General features: G+C 41.1%; 1 protein-coding gene across 1 annotated transcript in view; it reads right to left on the bottom strand.

The window, feature by feature from the left end:
- PLEKHG1 (pleckstrin homology and RhoGEF domain containing G1) overlaps positions 1-12,867 on the bottom strand; it is a 105,860-nt gene extending 92,993 nt beyond the window's left edge. Inside the window, exon 1 of the mRNA XM_040238681.1 lies at positions 12,071-12,867. Coding sequence (XP_040094615.1) covers positions 12,071-12,478 — 408 coding nt within the window. The 5' untranslated portion in view covers positions 12,479-12,867. The remainder of the gene's footprint in view (positions 1-12,070) is intronic.
- Positions 12,868-25,090: the final 12,223 nt, after the last annotated feature.

The following is a 25,090-nucleotide window of genomic DNA, read 5'->3' as shown; positions in this document are numbered from 1 at the left end:
ATGACCTAGGTTGCTTCTTTGATGTTTAGTTTCACAAGGTGGAAGCAACATTTTTCTTTGGAAGAAACGTTCAGCCATGGGAAACTACTCCCAACTGAAGGTTGGTTTGTTTAGAACACAATTTCCTGAATTCTATAATTTTCTACCCACTCAGTATAACTGCATATTCAAGATGGCATACACCCAAAAGGCAGCATAATTCTACCCCTAAATGAACACAACCTGTTCTAGCAAATCTTCAATAGAGTTCTGCCCACAGGCAGTCTTTGAAATATATTAGCAGTTCTTTAGCAGACGAGTAATATTAGCTATTCAATCACCTGAGTTAACTGAAGTTTTTGAAATACCTTTTCATTAGCAATCAAAATGTTGCCTTAAAAGAAAAGCTGGAAGAATGGGAAGGGATTTTTTAGTTGCAGGTATTTCCCTAAGAGCTTGATCTCACAAAAGTAATGAATGTCCTCAGTTATGTCTGTAAGTAAGTCTATCCTTTCCTTTGATACATTGTCTAACTCAGAATATGCACATGTAGATGGAAAATATTCTAATTTTAATGGCATAAACACACAAATATTTACCCCTTAAATCTCCTTGGTGTAACAGAAGTTTCAATCCTCAAGGAAATCAACCCTGAATATTCACTGGAAGGACTGATGCTGAAGCTCCAGTACTTTGGCAACTGATGCAAAGAGCTGACACATTGGAAAAGACCCTAATGCTGGGAAAGGTTGAGGGAAAGAGGAGAAGGGGACAATAGAGGATGAGATGGTTGGATGGCATCGCTGACTCAATGGACATGAATTTGAGCAAACTCCAGGAGCCGCTGAAGGACAGGGAAGCCTGGCGTGCTGCAGTCCATGGGGTCCCAAAGAGTCGGCATGACTTAGTGACTGAATAACAACAAGATAGCAAGGGTTATCACTTGTATAAGAGTATTTGACCCAAACTGTGAAAATCTTTTCAGTGACAGAAAGTTTTGAAAAATCCACAACTATTTGCTTTTTCAAATAATCATATTTGTTGGTCCAAGATTTGGGTGAAAAAAAAATCTACTTGTTAGTTTTCAGAAATAAACTCTCAAATTGTTAAGACAGCTTGAAATTCTTTTGAACCATTTTTTTCTTATAGGACGGAAGTAAAAAGTGCTTTAGGGATGGAAAATCATGTTTTTTGACAACAGGTATGGTGTTCTTTAATCTTCTGAACAAAGGGGACGGGGGAGAGGTGAGACCTATTTGTAACAAGTCATAACACTCAAGAGGTAAGTACAGTTAGTTCTGCTTTAACATTTGCTTTGAAAGCAGGAATTTGTTCCCACATGATTAATATACTAGGGAGTAACTTGAACTTAATTCAAAGTTCTGAATTTTGCTTAGGCAGGATTGCATTCACAATAAAACAAAACAAACAAAAAACCAGGTGAACACACAAAAGCATAGCCACTTCCAGAGAGCATCAGAGGAATACAAATACACACACACATACAGCTCAAACACCTACCAGCTACCTCAGTCCACCTGCATACCTCATTAAAGCCATACCTATCCACACCAGGAGTGTCAATTTTGCATTGATGTCAGGAACTGTGGTGTTGGAGGAGACTCTTGAGAGTCGCTTGGACTGCAAGGAGATCCAACCAGTCCATTCTAAAGGAGATCAGCCCTGGGTGCTCTTTGGAAGGAATGATGCTAAAGCTGAAACTCCAGTACTTTGGCCACCTCATGCGAAGAGTTGACTCATTAGAAAAGCCTCTGATGCTGCGAGGGATTCGGGGCAGGAGGACAGGGGGATGACAGAGGATGAAATGGGTGGATGGCATCACCGACTCGATGGATGTGAGTCTGAGTGAACTCCGGGAGTTGGTGATGGACAGGGAGGCCTGGTGTGCTGTGATTCATGGGGTCGCAAAGAGTTGGACACGACTGAGCAACTGAACTGAACCCTACTTTATAACTCAGACTACAACCCTGCACACAACTTCTCTTTAATTTTTCTCTCCTTCTTCTTGGCCTATTTTATATTTTCCCCTCTGTGTTCTTTCTCCTCTTTATTATTCTTTTTCTCACTCTGTTCCGTGCTTCCCTTTGTTCTCTTCCTCCTACAGGGGGTGGCAGCTGTGGGTACCAGGTGGCTCCCACAAGAAATTTCATGTTTTTTTTTTTAAGTTGAAGTATCATATTTACTATAGTAAGTATTTAGGTTGTTAACCATTTAACACATATAAAACTGCCTCCATTTGTTTCTTTTTCGACGTGTCACTGGTGTTTTGAGTGTTGCACTTGGAATCTATTTTCCCCTCATATGATTTTGCAAGTTCAGTATTTTTAAAAGCACATACGTCAAATTATAGCAAAATTGATCATAGGCACTTGAAATTAATATTGCTCTTTTTCTGTAACAACTGTACTCTCTTTCTTGGGTCTTAGACATGTGATATGGAAGCTAAAAACTAAAATATATTTAACTATATTAAATAACTATAATCTATTCTGAGGTCATGAACTTTTTTTTTGTTTTTTGATCATGAACTCTTGAAACCTGGTAAGAATATCCTACAAAGCTGGACTCAGGGCCTCCAATACCCTGGAAATCCTTAGACTGACCTGAAGTATTCTAGACCCAAGCTTAAAGAAGCAAGCCACAAAAAAATCTAAAAAGAAGAAAAAAAAAGGAAGCAAGTCATAAGTCAACAATGTCAGGCACTCAAGGGTGACTATTACCTGAGGTTTAGTATTTCTCAAGGAGACAATGAGAACATCACTAAATGCATAATTATTACTATTATACCAACTGATGTTCATTATGCTATTGTATAAAGTTTTTAGTAATTTGAAAAGTGTAAAGGTTAATGACATAAATAGACCACTATTTATCAATGGCAAATTTACTTTCTCCATGTTCACCTCTGGAAAGATGAAAGTTGACTTCTACAAGGCTTCCCTGTGGCTCAGCTGGTAAAGAATCCACCTGCAATGCAGGAGACCTGGGTTTGATCCCTGGGTTGGGAAGATCCTCTGGAGAAGGGAAAGGCTACCCACTCCAGTATTCTGGCCTGGAGAATTCCATGGACTATATAGTCCATGGAGTCGCAAAGAGTTGGACACAACTGAGCAACTTTCCCTTTCCCTGTCTTATGGAAACCATCTGTAATGATGTCACCTGATTTAGAGTGTGCAAGTGTGCAACGCCTAAGATTATTGCTGCTAAGTCACTTCACTCGTGTCTGACTCTGTGCGACCCCATAGACGGCAGCCCACCAGGCTCCCCCGTCCCTGGGATTCTCCAGGCAAGAACACTGGAGTGGGTTGCCATTTCCTTCTCCAATGCATGAAAGTGAAAAGTGAAAGTCAAGTCGCTCAGTCATGTCTGATCCTCAGCGACCCCATGGACTGCAGCCTACCAGGCTACTCCGTCCATGGGATTTTCCAGGCAAGAGTACTGGAGTGGGGTGCCATTGCCTTATGTATGTATAACTGTATTAAAACAGTTTTAACCATTAGGTTTTGCATTGTTTACTTGTTCTTTAAGTGTTCACAATTCTCATTTTGGCTTCTCAGAGAGACTACAGAAATGAGTTTAAAAGAAAGGCAGGGCAGTAAAAAGGAAGGTATTCCATTTTCTTATAAACTTTATCAGTGTGGCAATAAACTTAAAGCTTCTGAGCATGATCATTTTGTTAAGGGTATGCTGGCATTAGTCCATTATTCTCATTGATTCCAGTCTACTCAAAATGTTTCCAGAAGACAAGCAAAGAAGCAGAATTTCTGCCTTTGAACTAGGCTAGACCCAGCAGCCCTCTTCTTAAACTGAAATATTGACAGTACCACCTGTGTTCAAAAATTCCAAAGAGCCCTATTGACAGGTCATATGGATAGGAAAACCTACAAAAACAAAAGAGGGGAGGGAGTTAGAAGAATAAGGGAAGGTACATCTTAGTCTAAGTCCTAAATGAAGAATTCCATTTAAAACATTCTATAGGGTTATTTAGTAGAGAGAGTTAACTATAAACTTGGCAGTAAGCACCATCAAGATCTTTCCTGATTTCTTTTTACCTTTAGTGGTGGGATGCCAGGTGTAGGTTTTTATAAAGAGAATATTGCAGTTACATATCGGGTTGACCAAAACGTTCATTTGGATTTTTCCACAACATCTTATGAAAAAACTTGAATGAACTTTTTGGCCAATCCAATATAATACAAGGTAGACACTGGCAGTTGTTCACAAAAATGTTTCCTTCCTTCTTCGGGCACACAGACTATATCTCCAAACTTACAGCTTGATGTGGAATGAGAGAAGAGGTGAGCCATTTCTACACTTGTCTCAAAAACTCTCCTTCCCCTGCCTTCCGTCAGTTGGTGCACGGAATGGCACAGCGTCCACTAACCTGAACACACACATACACGACTGCAAAAGGAGAAACTCCTGTTGTATTACATCACTAAACTGGGGGGCCGATTTGTTACTGTGGCTTTACTTACACTTATACACTATGCCTTCCAAATTTTTAAAACAGTGTTTCTCAGCCAAGGGAATTTTGTCCCTTGGGGGTTATATGGCAATGTCTAGAAACAGTTTTGGTTGTCATGAGTGGGGATGGTGGTGGTTCTACTGACATCTAGTGAGCGGAGGCCAAGGTTTGATGCTAACATCCTACAACACACACGACCATACCCCATAACCAAGAACGACTATCCCTGATAACCAAGCACTATGCAGTCCCGAATGTCTACCATGCTGCTGTTGCAACACCCTGCTCCAGAGAGCTTAAGACGACGACCAAACCTCTGAGCTCTCTGCTAGACTCTAAGGGGAGATTTGCAATAACAATGTAGTGGTAAATGAGGCCTTTGGAGTGAAACCTAACATTCCAGTTCCTGTTTCAACACTAACCATTTACAAACCTTGGACAAATTCCTTTACTCTCAGTACATGCAATATTCTTGTGCTAAAAATAAGAAAATTATAATAGTACCCACATAGTGGGGCTGTGGGTGAGGCTGTAACTGCTTAATTCAGTGCCTGAAATCTGGTAAGCAGTCAAATACAAGCTGCTGTTAAAGTTATGTTTTAGTGTTTTTGTTGCTATTAGGGTATATATCTAGAAAATTTAGAAGCAGTAGCCACGTAGTATGTTTACAGCTATTCGGATTCATTGAGGTGGTGGGTGTGGTCACCAAGTTTATGGTTTCTATCTACCATGCTCCCAGGAGAACCTGACCAATATAATTATTTTGAATACTCTTCCTAGGTTTTGACTCAAAATCTGGCTAGAACCATTTGGAGGGAATAAACTGACATCATTTATTAAGTATACATGAACTCTTGTGACCAGTCAACAACAACCTTTGTGCAGCAACCCTACAGACCTCCACTCACTTTGCTTTTACTAAATGCTGCCCATGTTTAGCTAGTTTTGATGTTCACTAGCAGTTAATCCAGAGAAGGCAATGGCAACCCACTCCAGTACTCTTGTCTGGAAAATCCCATGGACAGAGGAGCCTGGTAGGCTGCAGTCCATGGGGTTGCTGAATAGGACACAACTGAGCGACCTCACCTTCACTTTTCACTTTCACGCATTGGAGAAGGAAATGGCAACCTACTCCAGTGTTCTTGCCTGGAGAATCCCAGGGACAGGGGAGCCTGGTGGGCTGCCATCTATGGGGTCAAGCAGAGTCGGACATGACTGAAGCGATTTAGCAGCAGCAGCAGTTAATCAGAAGGTATGAACAGAATGGACTTCTAAAAGACATGAAAGTCCAGCCCCCCCGCTCCCTCCTGGCCTCCAATATTAGGCTGCAACCAGTAGAGGAGATGAATACTCTAAATCACTATGTTCTTACCTTCTAAGTTTCTGTCATTGTTAAGGTGGCAAGAGGTGAGAGTAGGGTAGAGCAAGGAAGGAGGGGCATAAGAGCAACAAAGAGACATGGAAACGAATAGTCAAAGTGAAGTTTGGGGGGCTCATATACAGTGGTTAGATGTGCTATTTGACGAACAACTCCTATTAGCTTGGCCAAAAAGTTCGTTCAGGTTTCCTATGTTACAGAAAAACCTAGACAAACTTTTTGGCCAACCCAATACATAAGCCTGAAACTACTTAGCAGGTTTGCTTCAAAATTACCATAGACCTCAAATGGTTTTAGCAAAGATCTCATTCACCCAATATGAGAAAAGCCCCTGGAAGGAAAAATAAAGAGACACATTCAAATAAAAGTGCTCAAATGCCATGTAAAAGAAAAAGTACATTAAAATGTGCCAAGTACTACAGTGTAAGCACTTTATTAAATCCACCCACGTAACAAGCCTTCCTTAAAAACAATCCCTGCCAAGTCCTACACTCTAGCACTGAACACATAATTCCCTCAGTATTCAAGAAATGTTAGTCTGAAGGAACCTCATAAAAAGTGTCAGTTTAATAAATGTTATTAAACTGGAGGGAAAGTATTGAGTGAGGACATGTACAAATAAAAAGACAATAAAAGCAATGACATCTCATCAGCCTCCTCCCTTGGTTCAAAACTTCTCTCTTTTTGTCAAGTATCCTAAGCAGCTGTGGCTGGTCCAGGGAACACCCATGTAAAGCTATCCTTTCATGGCCAAGGGAGAGGAGTAGCAGAGCTATGAACTGACCTTTCCACACCAATCATCTCCTCTCTCCAGCTGAATCAAACCAGGCTTCAAGAGAAAACACCTCCAAGTTCGACGGTGTTGTCTCTGAGAGGTGGCGCAGGACAAAAACCCACTCAGATTCCATGTTATCCAAGTCTTAGTCACCTCACCAGCCTAAAAGCTAAGTCTTTAGGCAGGGTCCATAGTTAAGCACAGCACAGACTTCCTGGGCCGGATCACTGGGTTCCTTCATTCACTCTGCACAGATCTGGGAGAGGCTCACTTCCCAAGTGTAAGACAATTCACCTTCCAGCTAGTGGATACCTCTGGTGCTAAGGGCAGCCTCTTCTCTAAGCTATGGCAACAGGAAGAATTGTGTTCAATGTGTTTTATGTCACTAAGTGGGTGAAAAGCATCTCTCCTCTCGTCCACCTTATCCTAACATTGTCTGTACTGCTGCTGCTAAGTCGCTTCCGTCATGTCCAACTCTGTGTGACCCCATAGACGGCAGCCCACCAGGCTCCTCTGTCCCTGGGATTCTCCAGGCAAGAAAACTGGAGTGGGTTGCCATTTCCTTCTCCAATGCATGCATGCATGCAAAGTTGCTTCAGCCGTGTCCAACTCTGTGTGACCCATGGACAGCAGCCCACCAGGCTCCCCTGTCCACGAGATTCTCTAGGCAAGACTACTTGAGTGGGTTGCCATTTCCTTCTCCAACTATCTGTACTATCACACGATAAACAAAGAGTTCACGCCGATCAAGAAATACAAGAGCTGGAGGTTGGAGATCAACAGCCTAATCCTTGTGTAGCTACAGCTTTTGAATAATGCTGAATGCTTTTAACAAGGATTGCTTAAAGCTTTGGTTCTTTAAATTTTATGCAGCAAGGCTAGAATAATAACTTCTTAGCTTTTTAGCACACTGTATGGATAAAGGTGCTTGAAAAAGGATTTTAACTTTCTAGAATATGATAGAAAAAAATAAACTCACATGTTACTTTTAATATTTTACCTACTTTCCCCTCACTAAATGCACATGTCCTCAACATCCCCAAATATGTTTTAATTTAGGATTTGTTATATTTCAAAGATCCTATTTTGTAGTAGGGATATAATTTCTAATTATACAGTATTAGATAATGTTATAAACTATTTAAAACCCTTCATAAAAGGTTACAACAGGCCATGAACTATATCCAGGGCCAAGTCTCATGAGGCTGTCAAAGGCTCTTTTATAGATCATTTAGAAAGATTAAAGAAACCCACTCTGCCCATGAGAATCTCTGGTCAGTCAATCTAAGATCCTATTAAACATGAAAGAAACCCTTATTTCCTACTTTCCAGCTATGAATTTCTCTCTCTCCACAAACTGTATCACTGGCGATTTTACTTTTAACTTTTAAAACCAGCTTTCATACTTATTATCTCATTTTATCTGTGAATGCTAGTAGGACCCATATATAGAAATGGAAATAACAGCTCTCTTGTTTCTCTCAGTATGGTCGATAGTCAAGACCTCACCTCTCTCTAAAATGTCAAGTGTACAAAACCAAATGACTAGGATGTCAGGCAAAGGAGCAGAGGAGGGAGTTGCCATGGGGAGGGAACGGAAGGGACAGAGAAAAGGGCCTTCGATGAAGACCAGAAGCAATAAGAACAATAACATTTCTCAGTTAAATCTTCAGAATTCATTTTTAAATTTCTAAACGGCATGGGAAAGAAAACAAAATCCAATATATTTGGGAAAAATTTTAATACAATGTCGTTATGTAGTGAAAGACGTACATTCTTCTTTGCATTATCACCAACAGCTGAGAATCCTATTGCCCAGATAATGTGTGAGCAGGATCTCTTCTCAGAAATAAGCTACTCAGATACTATGTGGTACTGTATTGAGCTACCAAGGCATACTGTGTTAACATCTTTTAAATCAGTGCATATATCAATGGCCTTTCACAAAAATGTTTGTTTATAAATTCTAAGGACAGAATATAAACCTGAGTGGTGAGGATATGTATGGATAAGATACACTACAGATAAAATGTAACTAAGGGAAATAAATACAACCAAGAATGACTACTGAAGGCCATTCATTAGTGGGAACTCAATAAAGCAGAGTGCACAGTCTGAACCCTGCAAAAGGAAATGGCAACCCACTCCAGTACTCTTGCCTGGAGAATTCCATGGAGAGGGGAGCCTGGCAGGCTGTAAGTCCATGGGGTTGCAAAGAGTTGGACACGACTGAGAGATTATCACTCAGTCACTAAGACAGTTTGAAACTATGCTACTGTGTAAGTGAAAACAACTTCCCAGTTAGCTCTATAAACTAGGTGGTTTTTCTTCAGAAATAATTCTTGCTTAGAAAGTCAACTAACAAACTCTGTGTGGTAAGAACTTATGATGGTAGGCTGTTACTAAGTAGCCTTTTCCCCATTTAACTCTGCACTTGAAAAATCAAAGATACGGAAGCAATCAGCTACAGAATTTTTAAAACAGATTGGAAATGGATTAAGGAAAACAGATTTTTAAAGGAGTTGACATCTTGTGTTTTAAAAGAATACTCATAACAGTCCTTATTGGGTAAAGTTGCTGCAAGGTGGAAAATAATTGGTTATACTCTATAAAGGAGGGGTGCATGCTCAGTCTTGTCTGACTCTTTGTAACCCCATGGACTGTATCCTGCCAGACTCCTCTGTCCATGGAATTTTCCAGGCAAGAATACTGGAGTGGGTTGCCCTTTCCTACTCCAAGGGATCTTCCTGACCCCGGGATTGAACTCATGTTGCAAGTCTCTTGTGTTGATTGGTAGGTGGAGTTTTACCACTCACGCCACCTGGGAAGCCTCCCTAAAGCAAAGAACTACATAAAACGAGTCTAACCATTCTGTGAAAATTGTGATCTTGAGAAACAGAGGTGGTCACATACAAAAGTGTGTGAAGAAGAGGCTGCAGCGACCAATCGTGATCTGAAGAGATTCTGCACTTTTCTAGGTGGGGAGGGGAAGTGACTCAAAGCACTCCAGAGACTTCCTGAACAAAGCGGCATCTTCTTCCTGCCCAGGTGCTTCCCTCTCTATTTGGGACATTTTCTTCCAACTACCCTCCTTTCCAACACCCTTCTTCATCTTTCTTCTCCCTAATTATGTGTCACCTTAGATTTTCCCTGGGTTCTTTATAAATAATCCAATTGCCTTCAAAATAATAATGTTGGAATCACCCACTTAAAAATTACTCTTTCCTAATGAAATTTCTACTGTAGTATATGACTAAATCTATTTATTTTTGTAAAAGACTTCAGATAAGACAGAAGATAGCTATAAATGGTGCTCAGTCTCCGCCAGCAAATTCAGAAGAGGCCTGAGATGATAAGTGTTTCCATTTATTAATTGCTTACCACATGCCAGGCACTGTTGTATGAGCTTTTCATATATTATCTAATTATCGTAACACCAACCTTATTAGGCAAGGATCATTTATTAGTCTCATTTCACAGTTGATGAAATGAAAGCACAGATTTATAAGCAAATATGGGGTTTGGCAAACCATAGTCCTTGGGTCAAAAATGGCCCTAAAGTTTTCCTTGAACTTCCACACCCTTTCATTGATGTAGAGTCTGGGGCTGCTCTTGGGCTATAGTGGCAGAAGTGAAGTTAGGATTGACAGTTTAGGGCCCAGAAAGCTGAAAAGAGTTACCATCTGGTCCTTTATAGCAAAAGTCCACCAACCCATAGTGCAAAACATTGGCTAATTCCTTGATAAGTGGAAAAAATAAGGCAAGAATATTTGTACAGTTTAGAATAAAATTTCTGCTGAAATTATTAGAAAATAAAAAAATTTTAAGGTATTTTATTGACGCAAAAAATCCTGTTTTAACCTATTTCCTTTCATAGATCTCTTATTGTATTTCTTCTCACCTGAAGTTTGTTAACTGGCCTCAGAAAAAAATAAGTGTTCATAGAATTCCAGCTCAGACACTAAAGGTTTCTCTGTAGGTATGGTGACTTTCGATGAAGTGGTAAAGTTTCCAAATAAGAAACAAAGAAAAAAGGCCAAAGAAAGCTTTGACAACCATAAATTTCCTGAGAGGTTTCACAAATTTTGGCAGTTTCACAGGTATTTCTTCTCAAGTACAAATGACATCATTGTTGAAATTCAAGAAACAATTGGCCTGGTTTACTCTACATTTGGTATCACATATTGTTTTGGTTGAGCATCAATTGATTTTTTTCTATTTTTACTGGGAAGTTATGTCATAACTATTTTTAGAAGACTGTCTGGTTTGATCATTTGTGGAACTGAAAACACAATTTGTTTCCTAGAATTTTTTTTCCCCTAAAACTATAAGAGTGTATGTGTTTGGTGGAGAATGTCCTCATCAGCAAATATTCCACCAGTTTATTCTGAAACACATTTTAGATTAAAAATCTAGAACAGGAAATGAGCACTAACACATGAAAGAACCTGGGATAGTACCAAGCAGCGTAGGGAGTATAGCTTCATAATGTATCAATTTGAAAGATAATATTTTAAATCACTGAGAATGAATTAGCACCTGAACTGTTCTGATAATTATCATTTTATCCTTAAAAACCTAGCTATAATCAAAGTCAAATTAATAACTGGATAAGTCAACTATACTCCAGCATAAAATAAAAATTAAAAAAGAAATAATACAGGGAAACAACAATCATAACAAATTAATAAATGAATTTCCAGAGTCTTGGATCTGGTACCTGAGCTAAGTTCAGTTTGCAGAGAGTCAAATAATTTACGTGAATTTGTTTAGTATAAAAGTAAAAGGTAAACACCTAAGACCAAGTCCAGGGTGGTTCTCTCCCTTTCACCATCTTCCCCTAAACAGCAACCAACACAGAAAACAGCATCAAACCTAATTCCCATGCTTGTTTGCGCAGAAGAAATCACCTGGGGATCTTCCGCCCACCTCCTGGCCACACCCCAAACCAATGAAATCCTTCTCTGGAGGTGAGACACTGGCAGCTTTGGAAGCCCCAGACACCAGGAGACAACTGTGTTTAAGTTGAAGATGACCCAAGGGGGTCAGTCAACACACCCTGACACCTGCAAGTCAGGAAGCTTGCATTCTGTCTGTCTGCCTGCCAGAGACTCACAGATCTTTGGGGCAGGAGACGCTAGCACAACACCCCAGTGTAGGCACTGATATCACCATGCTGACTCCCAACATGTATCAATTCACGAATGCAAACAGTGAGGATCTTAACCCAGTGATAATAGCCCTAGGGTTTCCTCTTAAGTGATGATCTGTTTAAACATTCACACCATCTCTGCCTCTCAGGAGACAGCGGGCTTCCTAAGAAGCCCTTTGTTGCAGGCCCTTCCTTGCCCTTTATTTCGGGAAGATATTGATCCTGCAGGACAAACTGTAAACTACCTCCCCCCGCCCCCCCTTCCCCCCCCCGAAACACACACACAGTGCATCTTACCTCTACTATGCTCTTTAAATCTTGCACGTAAGTCCGTTCGGTCTCCAGAATTTCCTGCACAACTCTGTCCACATAGAGCAGCTTGGGGCTGGTGGCCGATTCGGCCCCCGTTTTGGTCGTCCCGTTGGCTTCCACTCTGCGTTGTGCCCTGGGCTGCCTCTCACCGCCCTCGTCTGTGCTCTGCTGCCCGGCCGCACGGTCCGTCTGCAGCTCGCTGCTGGAAAACGGCCTGGCTGGCATCAGCTCCAGTTTTATGGCCCCTGCTTCCTTATCCTGAGGAAACAAGCCCAGATGGCTGCTTGAAACTAAGGTCATTCTGCTGCCGAAGGAACCATGGCTGTCCCGGGAGGAAGCCGAGGACGACGTGGAGCCGAAGCTGACCGGGCGGTCACTGTCGGAGAGCTCCATGGCCCCGAGGTCCCCGGAGCAGGAGTGCCTGGCTGTGGTTCTGAGATAAGGAGCTTGTGTTACAGTTGACCGCACTTCACGACGCAACTGGTGCGCATCTATACACGTGAAGAAAAATAAAGAAACGGACAAGATAAGCAAGATAGGCAAGTATTTAAAATTAGAGCTAACAGAAAAGGTTTGAAGGTGCTTAAAACCTAGCTCAAGGGACACGGTCAAAAGCAAAAAGCACGCTAGGTATAGACGGAAATGCAAAGATACCCATGGGACGTTGAATGGCAAAGGCGGAGTTTTTAAAGCGTCGCCTGGAATTGCGTCAGACTTAAAAGCCTTTGGGCTTCCCTGATGGCTCCCATGGGAAAGCGTCTGCCCGCAATGCGGGAGACCCGGGTTTGATTCCTGGGTCGGGAAAGTCTCCTGGAGAAGGAAAAGGCAATCCACTCCAGCACTCTTGCTTGGAAAATCCCATGGACGGAGGAGCCTGTTAGGCTACAGTCCATGGCCTCGCCAAGAGTCGGGCACGACTGAGCGACTTCACTAAAAGCCTTTGTGCTACCTTAGACCTGCTTTTTTTTTTTTTTCCCAGTCTGCTTTTTACCAAGAGGCAAATGCCATGTGCAAGTGCTTTAAAGCTTGAAAAGCACTGCGCCTGGCCTCAAAGTATGAGCACCTGAGGACAGAGCAATTAGTCCAGATTTACTAAATCAAGGCTCAGCGCTCAGGGCACAAGGAATCTACAGCTTCAACAAGCACCAAGGGGATGCTTCTGTATTTAAAAAACAAACAAACAAAACCCCCCCACATCCTATGTTTTATTAGATTAATAAAATATTTATTACTATTGAAATATTAGAGTATTTTGAGAACCACTGTTCTAGATTTTAAGTATTCTGCTACAATTCCACAAAACTTTACAATACCAACCTGGAAACACCACTACCTAGTGACGCTGACAATTTTACACTTTACTTGTATATAGCATTAAAGAAAGTGTTCCGTGGACAATAATTCTCCAGTACTGGACAAGAAAACTCAAAATATTGAGACCCACATCCTCTTTAAAACATAATCATCCTATCACAACATTTCTCTAAATCGCTTCTCGAAAGCTGGCTTTCCATTTGCTGTGTACATGGGGTTACACTGTTACAGCGTATATCTGATGAACTACTACTTTCCATGTGTCCAGGTAGATAACATGGCAGTGTGACCATATGCAATTAAATAATAAACATCAGAACTGTTTCTAAAGAAATGGGGCTGTTAGTGTTTAGAAAAGGGAATAAGAAGAGAAAATTCAAAGCCTGTAGCACTTAAATCTTGGGTTCAAAACAGGCCTGGTATGGAATTTAAACTTTCAGAAGCTATTCAGATAAAACACAAAGTTCCAATCTTCTTCATTTGTAAGGCAGGATCTGCACTTTATCCCCCTAGTAATGTGATCCCAAGTTTATAGAAGCAAAATGCCTTGCAATAGTGTGACTAATAAAGAAGTTTGCTTCATTTCAAAATCCCCCCAAATCCGTGCTTCTAGACCTTGTTAGAAAAATAGGAGAGTGAAACTCAGGTATGGAAGGTTGTAATAAGACAAACACAATAACAAGAATATAGATCAATGACAGTCTTTTCAAAAGGAACGTGAATTTGGTTTGACTCAATAATAAAGATCATCAAACAGCTGGTACCAATATTTCTAGAATATAAAAGAACTCATCAAGTCTGTATCCTTTAACATTCAGACTTTTCTTGGTGGTTTAGAAAAGTGAAAGTGAAGTCACTCAGTCATGTCCAATTCTTTGCAACCCCATGGACTGTAGCCCACCAGGATCCTACGTCCTTTGGGATTTTCCAGGCAAGAGTACTGGAGTGGGTTGCCATTTCCTTCTCCAGGGGATCTTTCCAACCCAGGGATCAAACCCAGATCTCCTGCATTGTAGGCAGACGCTTTATCTTCTGAGTCACCAGGGAAGTCCTCTTGGTGGTTTACAGTCATGGCAAATATTAGCGTTAAGAGTGTACTGCAAATAGGAAAACTATGAATATAAAATAAAGAAACTAACTTGGATCAATAAGAAGGAATGGTAAGAAACATGTAGGAAATGAGTAAATTATCAGTATAACCACTACCACATGGTATATTTCCCACAATTTTTAAAAAGTTTTTGTGATATTCTTTCTGCTTTCTCTGTAACAACTTTATGGCCTATAAAACTTGGATTGGTTATAGTAGTTAAAATGTACTTGTGCGAAAAATCCTGGTCCAACTTGAATGTTGGAAAATCCAAGAAACAGCCAGGCATTTAGGTGTGTTTGCAGCAAAGGATACTTACTTATGTTTGGGACTGGTGTTAAGAAAGTCCTGGGCAGGGCTTTCCTGGTGGGTCAGTGCTTAAGAATCCACCTGCCAATGCAGGGGACACAGGTTTGATTCCTGGTCTGGGAAGATCCCACATGGCGCTGGGCAGCTAAGCCCACAAGCCACAGCTACTGAAGCCTGCACACCCTAGAGCCTGTGCTCAAGAGAAGTCATTGCAATGAGAAGCCCAAGCGTGGCGACTAGAGAGTAGTCCCAGTTCTGTGCAACTAGCAAAAATCCTGTGCACAGCAACAAAGACCCAGCACAGCCATAAATAAACAAACAAATAACTTTTTTTTTTTAAGAAAGTCCTGGGTAGTTAAGATTAGGAGCAGACACACACTGGCATCTATCACAACCATAACCATGAGGTTGATGTCCCTTTCTGGAATGGTGCTGACTTGGGAAGTCTATAAGGATTCTTTACGGTCCCAAAAGGGCAATGAGACCGTGTTGTTGTTGTTGTTCAGTTGCCCAGTCGTGTCCGACTCTTTGCAACCCCATGGACTGCAGCCCTCCTGCCCCTCACCATCTCCCGGAGTTTGCCCACGTTCATGTTCATTGCATCAGTGATGCTGTCCAGCCATCTCATCCTCCCTTTCCAGATGCTCTGATTTTCAGATAGAGTAGTATCCACCCCTCTCCCCAACTTCTGTTTGGTCCTAAGTCATAGTCTCATTTGAGAAAACCATATTTGATAGTTACATAACTCTTGGGAAATATTCATTATCAGGATGGTGAAAAATGAACACAACAGAGAGACTCATGTTTTGTTTTACTTACTTCCATTGCAAGTTAGACAGCCAATATTGGGACTGAGAATCCACTTTGGCCTACTAGGGCTGCTAGTGTCTTTCATACTTTTAAAGGCAGGAGAAAGTGGGACAAGAAACTCAAGTCAACAGGGTTCACTTCATGGATGAATCTTACATGGCAACATGAATTGGACCCTAGCAAGGAAGACTTCATATGTTTCAATACCAGGCCACGTGCTCTAGGACACTGAATCAGCCTATTCAGACTGCCAAGCAGACATTTTGTAAAATAGAATATATGAAGTATTTGGAGTGCTAGTATTTAGCCAAACTTACTGCCCCAAATTAAATACCTTCCAAAATTACTAATGACAGAAGTGAAACCTTTAAAGCTAGGTCATTTAATGGCATATAATAGGAGACTGCAGGTGGACAACAATTTTTATGCTGATTCATTGCTTGGAAGATAATTAGTTTTCTCACATAAGGAAATGTTCTTCATAAAAATTGTCTAGTCTTGCTCTCACCTCCTTCAAAATAATTTCAGATTTCCACCCTCTCTGGCTTATTCTTCCTAATACAATTAATCAATTATTAATATTTATCTCCAGAGCTACATTGTTCAACATAGTAGCCAGTAGCCACATGTGACTATTGAGTGCTTGAATTGCAGCTCATCCAAATTGAGATGTGCTACAAGTGTGAAATATACGCTCACTTCCAGACAGTAAAGAATCTGCCTGCAATGTAGGAGACCTGGATTCCATCCTTGGGTCGGAAAGATCCCCTGGAGAAAGGAATGGCAACCCACTCCAGTATTCCTGCCTGGAGAATTCCATGGACAGAGGAGCCTGGCGGGCTACAGTCCATGGGGTTGCAAAGAATGGGACATGACTGAGCAACTAACACTATTTTAAATATTATATATATTTAATACTTAAACTTAACTTCCTTATCAATCTTTGTCCCAATAATAGTGAATGAAAAGGTATGTACAGTTTGAAGTGTATCTTTTTTCACTCTGTTCGTTAATAGACAAATATGGTTAGAGACAATATTGTTATGAGTTAGCAGCAACAGCATTTGGAGACAAGTGCTGTGTACTGGATATTGGGGTGGCTGGTTTTCCATGATAAACTGAAACACCCACAGAGAAAACTGAAGAGCAAGAAAGCTTTATCCTCTGCTCTGCGTGAAAGATGTTAGCACCTGTGTTAACACTTGGGTAATTTGTTGCTTTGCTTTGCTTTCCTTCTCAAAACCTGTTTTTCTTACCAAATCTCAAACACAGGGCTAATAATATAGCAACTTAGGAGAACTTGCCAGTTGTTGCTAATGGCCTATGTCAGTGGCTCTTTTGACCATGAAAACCCTAAATAAGCTGATTTTCCCAGCTCGAGGGCCTTGGTTCATCTGACCCTTGGTAAACCTGGAGATGGAGGTGGGGGCAGGGGTGGGGGTGGGGCTTGACGCTTACAACCAGCAGTACTGTAGTCTAAAGCCATCAACATAAAAATATTCCTTCTTGTGCCATCCTCAAAAAAATGAACAATATGGCTGTCCAGCTCCCACACGTTTTGCTTCATGGCAAGTCTCTAATTTTTTTTCTAGGAGAAAGAGCTCAAATTCCTTGGCCTTTCTTTGTTTGCTCCTCAAACCTCCATTATTTTAATTGCCCTCCTTTGGAATGTCACTGCCAGAATCAAAAGTAGCACTTCTTGGCTCTAACTTGCCTCTGAGGCTGATTTAAGGGGGAAGCAGAACTTTCATTGGCAGGAAAAGTCCAGGCTTCTCTGACCATGTTTTCATGCTACATGGGGAACCCATCAGGTCATAACCGACCACGCCCTGTCACCAGCCCCCAGGAGAGCTTTACAAGGCAAGGGAGGGCTATATGCACAGTGAGGGAGGAGGGGTGATCAGGGTTTTCAAATTCTGCTCATGGCTATTCTAGACTTTAAATACTTAATTGGAGTTCCTTGGCAGGACAGTCATGGACATTGAGAGAATGTGTAGTGCTCAGGATCAATGAATAAAATTATGTTCCTTATGATACTGTCTGTGAAGAGGAGGAAACAGAGGGAATAAAGCAGGAAATTATTCTATCAACCAGAAAAATTCATTTAATACCCAGCAAGTCTTCAGTATAGCCTAAAGTTGTAAGCTGATTTCATGATTCAAAAAACACACACATTTTTAAGAGTCAAAGTTATAAAAGGTACTCATTTATATGTTTCAAAGATGGTACCAAGTATTTGAGGAATCATCCTCTACCCATCTCTGAGATAATAGTGGAGGGCTCAATAGATAAAAGCCACCGGATTTCAATGTGAATTTCTACCTCTTGGTTTTCTAAAATAACATGATTCTGTATTATTAATAGATCCAGGACTACAATTAGACCTGTTCTTTGCTGCTCCGAGTGTTCAATCCAGGGAACATGGTTTTCATTCTTATTTGTAGCTGTCTGGTAATAAAGAGGTAAAAAAAAAAAAAATCTCTTACCATGTTAATTTCTGTTTTGACCAATGTACTCTGGTAGTGCAAGATGTGAGGACTGGGGGAAGCTGGATGAAGGGTGTATAGAAACTCTAAACTAGCTTAGCAAATTTTCTGTAAGTTTAAACATTTTCTAAAATAAATAATTAAAAAAGATCTTATTACTAAAGTTTGGATAAGAAAGTCAAAGATAGGAAGGGGTGCTTTGCAAAAATGTTCTTGTTCAAACAAGAGGTGAGGGGTTGAAAGAGGATCAAAAAATTCTTTGAGCTGTAAAGTCTGCTACTAAATATTCAGATCATTTACTAACTGATTCCTATGTTAGTGAAAACTGAGAAGCACAATGGCTCCTGCAGTTAGGCAAGAATTGAGTTGTAATAGATACTCTTAATTAATGCAGCTAGTGCATTGGCTAAATTGCCTTAGCTAAGTGGTGACTCCAGAATTTCTACATTTGAGGGCACAGGTATGTCAGTTTGGTTAAATGAGGGCCTAAGGGAGAATGAGGAGAAGGGATAGTTAGGGAGCTTTGGCTGAACAGATACACACTGCTATATTTAAAATGGATAACCAACAAGGCCATGCAGTATAGCACAGGGAACTCTGCTCAATGTCATATGGCAGCCTGGATGGGAGAGGAGTTTGAGGAAGAATGGATACATGTATTTGTAAGGCTGAGTACCTTTGTTGTTCACCTGAAACTATCACAACTTTGTTAATTGGCTATCAGTTCGGCTCAGTTCAGTTGCTCAGTCGTGTCCAACTCTTTGCGACCCCATGGACTGCAGCACACCAGGCTTCCCTGTGCATCACCAACTCCCAGAGCTTGCTCAAACTCAAGTGCATTGAGCCAGTGTTGCCATCCAACCATCTCATCCTCGGTCATCCCCTTCTCCTCCCACCCTCAATCTTTCCCAGCTTCAGGGTCTTTTCTAATGAGTCAGTTCTTTGCATCAGGTGGCCAAAGTATTGGAGTTTCAGCTTTAGCTCCAGTCCTTCCAATGAATATTCTGGACTGATTTTCTTTAGAATGGACTGGTTGGATCTTGTTGCAGTCCAAGGGACTCTCAAGAGACTTCTCCAACACCATAGTTCAAAAGCATCAATTCTTTGGCACTTAGCTTTCTTGATAGTCCAACTCTCACATCCATACATGACTATTGGAAAACCATCACTTTGACTAGACAGACCTTTGTTGGCAAAGTAATGTCTCTGCTTTTTAGTATGCTGTCTAGGTTTCTTGGCAGAAGTCACCATTTGCAGTGATTTTGGAGCCTGAGAAAGTCTGTCACTGTTTGCATTGTTTCTCCATCTATTTGCCATGAAGTGATGGGACCGGATGCCATGATCTTAGTTTTCTGAATGTTGAGTTTTAAGCCAGCTTTTTCACTCTCTTCGTTCACTTTCATCAAGACTCTTTAGTTCTTCTTCGTTTTCTGCCATAAGGGTGGTGTCATCTGCATATCTGAGGTTATTGATATTTCTCCCAGCAATCTTGATTCCCAGCCTGGCATTTCGCATGATATACTCTGCATGTAAGTTAAATAAGCCGGGTAACAATATACAGCCTCTATGTACTCCTTTCCTGATTTGGAACCAGTCTGTTTTTCCATATCCAGCTCTAACTGTTGCTTCTTGACCTGCATACAGATTTCTCAGGAGGGAGGTAAGGTGGTCTTGAAGAATTTTCCACAGTTTGTTGTGATCCACACAGTCAAATGCTTTGGCGTATTCAATAAAGCAGAAGTAGCACAGAGTTGGACACGACTGAAGCGACTTAGCAGCAGCAGCAGCAGATGTCTTTCTGGAACTCTCTTGCTTTTTTGATGATCCAGCAGATGTTGGCAATTTGATCTCTGGTTCCTCTGATGGGATAAATCCAGCTTGAACATCTAGAAGTTTATGGTTCATGTACTGTTGAAGCCTGGCTTGAAGAATTTTGAGCACTACTTTGCTAGCATGTGAGATGAATGCAATTGTTCAGTAATTTGAACATTCTTTGGCATTGCATTTCTTTGGGATTGGAATGAAAACTGACCTTTTCCAGTCCTGTGGCCACTGCTGAGTTTTCCAAATTTGCTAGCATATTGAGTGCAGCACTTTCATAGCATCATCTTTTAGGATTTGAAATAGCTCAACTGGAATTCTATCATCTCCACTAGCTTTGTTCGTAGTGATTCCCCTAAGGCCCACTTGACTTCCCATTCCAGGATGTCTGGCTCTAGGTAGTGATCACACTATCGTGGTTATATGGGTCGTGAGGATCTTTTTTGTATAGTTCTTTTGTGTATTCTTGCCTCCTCTTCTTAATATCTTCTCCTTCTGTTAGGTCCATACCATTTCTGTCCTTTATTGTGCCCATCTTTGCATGGAATATTCCCTTGGTATCTCTAATTTTCTTGATGAGATCACTAGTTTTTCCCATTCTATTGTTTTCCTCTATTTCTTTATGTTGGTCACTGAGGAATGCTTTCTTATTTCTCCTTGCTATTCTTTGGAACTCTGCATTCAAATGGGTATATCTTTCCTTTTCTCCTTTGCCTTTCGCTTCTCTTCTTTTCTCAGCTATTTGTAAGTCCTCCTCAGACAACCGTTTTGCCTTACCCCAACAGAAAACATACAGTTAAAAAAAAAAGAGGACCTAGGGGAACTTAAGGCTTTTTTTTTCATCTTTATTATCTGCTTTGGAAGATCAATTAGTGTGGGAGGTGATGGTGATGACAGAGCAGGGTTAAAGCAGGATTAAAATGTTGTTGTCACTTTCAGGGGGACTGGCAGATGTCCACAAAAACCCACTCCCCTTCTTCCTTAGTGAACAAAATTTCTGCTGAGCACACTTTCCAGACTCCCTGCCATTAGATGTGGCCTTGTGGTCAAGTTCTCACCAATGGAAAAGATACATGCCCCTCTGGTGGTCCATTTTTCCAGCATCAGACATTATTCCTCCACATCCTTCCCCTTCCCACTGGGACCCAGATGTGGCAGGGGACCTTGCCCAAGCCATGAACATGACCCCAAAGCCCTAGAATATGGCAGAGCATGAAGACAGAAGGACCTTGCAATAAATGCGTCTGGATGTGCCCTGAGCCACCATATAAAAAAAGTCTGGTTATCCTGACGCTGACATGCTGGAGAAATCATGGAATGAGACCACATGGATATGCAGAGAGAAGCTGAAGGGACCCTGGCTGATCTGGCCCCTACAGACTGGGTGTTTCTGGCCCAGGCACCAGATGGTATGAAAGAACAGCCTTAGAGATGACCCCAGCCCTGTCATATCTGGCTGCAACATCAGGAGACCCTGAGCCAGAACCACCTGGCAGAGCTTCTCCTGAACTCCTGACTCACATAAACCTTGAAAGATTAGAAATGATTGTTGTTGTTCCAAACCACTAGGCTCTGGAGTGATTTGTAATGCAGCAAGAGATAACCCAAACAGCCTCTATTATAACAGATCAGCCTTACCATATATGCCAGGTCTTTAACGCTATGACAATTATCCTTTAAAAACAAAACAAAACACACATGTCCCTCCCCTTGACCCTACACACAAAGCCTCACAGTTCATTCACATGTGTCATTACTTTTGGAACATTTTATGGATGGGAAAAAAAGATAGGTTAGGTTACATCATGCTCAAAGTTGAACTGTGAATCAGAGACTATGGTTTCTGATTTCTGGCCCGTTAGTTCTGATACTTGGTTATAGGTTCACTAGTGGCTCAGACGGTAAAGAATCTGCCTGCAGTGTGGGAGACCTGGGTTCGATCCCTGGGTTGGCAAGATCCCCTAGAGGAGGGCATGGCAACCCACTCCAATATTCTTGCCTGGAGAATCCCCATGGACAGAGGAGCCTGGCAGGCTACAGTCATGGGGTTACAAAGAGTCAGATGATTGAGCTGCTAAGTATTACACACATAGCATAGATTCACAGAATAGGGCAGAAAAAGAGCTTAGAGATCAGGAAATGATGCACTAAATGTAAGCTACTTGTATAAAGTGCACAATACCAATGTGCCAATAGTGTGTGTGTGTGTGTGTGTGTGTGTGTAGGAATGAATGAATACATGCCCAACTGTGTGTACAGAAAGAGCTCAGTGGACCAGCCAAAAGTCAAGTTATAGGCGTCTCTCCTATAGAGGATTTGCACTTGTGCCCTGGCTCTGTACCATGGCGGTTTGTATTGCAATTGTTATTATTTTTTTTTTGGCTGTACTGCTGCTTGGCATTGGAATCTTAGTTCCCTGACCAGGGACTGAATCCTCACCCCTGCAGTGGAAGCATGGAATCGTAACCACTGGACCACCAGAGAAGTCACTGTATTGCAGCCTTTGAGTCTCTGGTTTCCTCGCTGGTTAGTGGGGCAGCTGGACTAGCTGACCTCCCCAGGTCCCATCCAACTGCAGGGATGCAGTCCCAACCCTGAAATAAACACCAAGTTGCATGGATGCCACATCTGCATAGTCCATTCCTAGCTGGAATCACAAGACAAGCAGTAACCACAAAAGAGCAATTTTCTTCTACATTCTACTAATGCCAGGTCTTCAATGATGAAATATATATATCACTGACTTTGCTAAAGGCTAAAAAACGTCTATTTTTTTCACTTAGACTAAATCACAATCTATGCTCTGGCTTCTTTTTTGTTTTTGTGGAAATATCAGTCTCAAGGCAGTAAAGCAACAATGATAGCTGTATGCATAGGTTCCCTCTGCACTGAGCATGCTCAGTTTCCAAAACATCTCTGCTCACTTGAGAGGCAGGATTAGGTTAAATAACATTTCTTAAAGAAAAAGGAGGAGGAAGGAGAAGGAGAAACCCAAGTAACTAACAATAGCACTCTGAGAAAATAAACCATCCATAAAGTACACTAAACATTTTCTCAGAGGAAAAAAGAGGAGGAAGAGAATTCAAAGCGTCTAACAATAGAGATCTGAGTAAATAAATCCATCTAGAAAGTACCATATAAAACTATTGAATGTCATGCCCTTTCAAATCCTTAAGGGCAGAAAATGGTCATAATAGACAGTTGAGTAAAATGGGTGGTTTATAAAACATAAGTAGAAAGTGATCCTAAATTTGAAATAAAAATGCCCCTTATTTATTATCCACATTAGAAAAATGATCCAAAAGACACAGAATACAATATTGACCTTGGTTTTACAAAGTAGGAGAATGGATGGTTTTTCCTTTGATATTTACCTCCTAATACTACTTTTCCTCAATGTGTACCACTTTTATAATCTGCAAAAGTTATTTAAAGAAACCAAAAATCACAACATCAGTGTAACAAATATTTAAATATTTTCAATTAAAAGAATTAATTTCTACATTCATATGATTAATGAAAAGGAATGCCAAATACATACATCTTCTCTCAAATATATTAGTATCACTAAATTAAAATTAAAAAAAAACAAAATAAAAGTCAGACTCAACTGTGCAAAAGCATTGACTACAATCCATGCCTTTTTCTCTCCAATTATTCCTCCTAACAAAAGAATTTCTTACCAATAAGCACTCAACATGGAAACTGCATTTACTCCGTCAACTTTGGTGACCACTAGACTCAGACTAGATTCCATCACTACAGTTGCTAAGTATAAAGCTTGCAAACATTTATTTTGTTCCCCCGCTTAACCTGCGTGAACCTCATAAAGAAAGCACATGAAAATACTCAGCAGTCACTGCACGAAACACTTAGGTTTTACTTTTCTCCCCAGAGTCACCAACATCAAGCTCTCTCGATTATTTCAACCTATCTTTAAGGGGAGATCAAATTCAAACCAAAATAAGACAAAAACCTTTGAAGGCAGAATGCAGTTCAGAGGGAGGAAAAAAAAAAATCACCTTCTAGATTAATTCTATTATTGGAGAACTCTTTTCAGTCCATAGCAGTAATAACAGAACACTTGTAATATGTTCAAGCAAGCAGCTGGTCCTGCACAGTGTGGTGGAGAAAATCTCCACGACAGTTTCTCACCGAGGCGGTTGGGCTCAGCTGCTCCAGCAGGAGGGACCAAGGGTGTTGAACATCGGTTCCCCAGACACATCCACGTTTGCACCTACCTGGGCTCTGCCCAGGCGGAGCCACACCGTCTGACTTCAGCTGATGCACTGACCTCACTGGAAGCTCAGTCAGGTAAAACCAGAAGCCTTTACTAGTCTGTGCAGCTCCTTCCGCAGAAATATTGCATGAGTCAGCTTTTATCTCTCAAAACCCAACACACAAAGGCTTTACGAAAACCTGATTGGCAACTTTCTCCCTGCCTTTTTCCCCCTGGTGTGCAGACCACAGACTTCAGCATCACTAAGAGCCTTAAATGAAACATGACATCATTCAATTGAGAAACAGGACAATAGACACCACTGTGGGTAACTTGAAAATGCACACTTCGCTGAGCAACACCCTGCCACTGACATTCTTTTGTCAACATCAAATACAACCCACACTCGCCTACAGCTGCTCAGGCTCTACCTTCCTGGCTCCAGCCACCGTTCTCTTTAAGCTCCACAAAAGCAGCAAGATCTCAGAGCTCTGCTATTTTCAAGTGCATCCCCCGACTTTTAAGGCTGTTTCAAAGGAAGTGGACACATGTCTCCTATAAGTTTTAAAGTGAAGTTTCGGGGTGGGGGTGGGGCAGAGAATAACACCGTTGACAGAAGTTTGAATCCTTAGTTTCTCTTAAGGAGAAAATAAATACAGTATCAAGTAAGCAAGGTTACCCAAGAATACATTTAAGCTCGAGTATTTTAGAAACAGTACTGAAAAATCTATCTGAAGACAAATAGCTAAAACGTAAACTTACAGGCATTTCTTAGACAAACAGTTTAGTTCTGTGATTTTATATTCATAAATACTAAGTAGTGAAGAGACAGAATGATCTAACTTGCACACTTCAGTAGGAAAGAACTTCTAATTATTTTGGGTTTCCATTTCCCTAAGGCTACCCGTCTTTCTCAAAATGCTACATCTATTTTTATATCAAGATTCAAAAGTTCA

The sequence above is a fragment of the Oryx dammah genome, unplaced genomic scaffold (assembly GCF_014754425.2).
Source record: "Oryx dammah isolate SB20612 unplaced genomic scaffold, SCBI_Odam_1.1 HiC_scaffold_4, whole genome shotgun sequence".
Classification (NCBI taxonomy): Eukaryota; Metazoa; Chordata; class Mammalia; order Artiodactyla; family Bovidae; genus Oryx; species Oryx dammah.
Note: the sequence above shows the minus strand (reverse complement) of the source record. Positions and strands in the feature narration are given on the sequence as shown.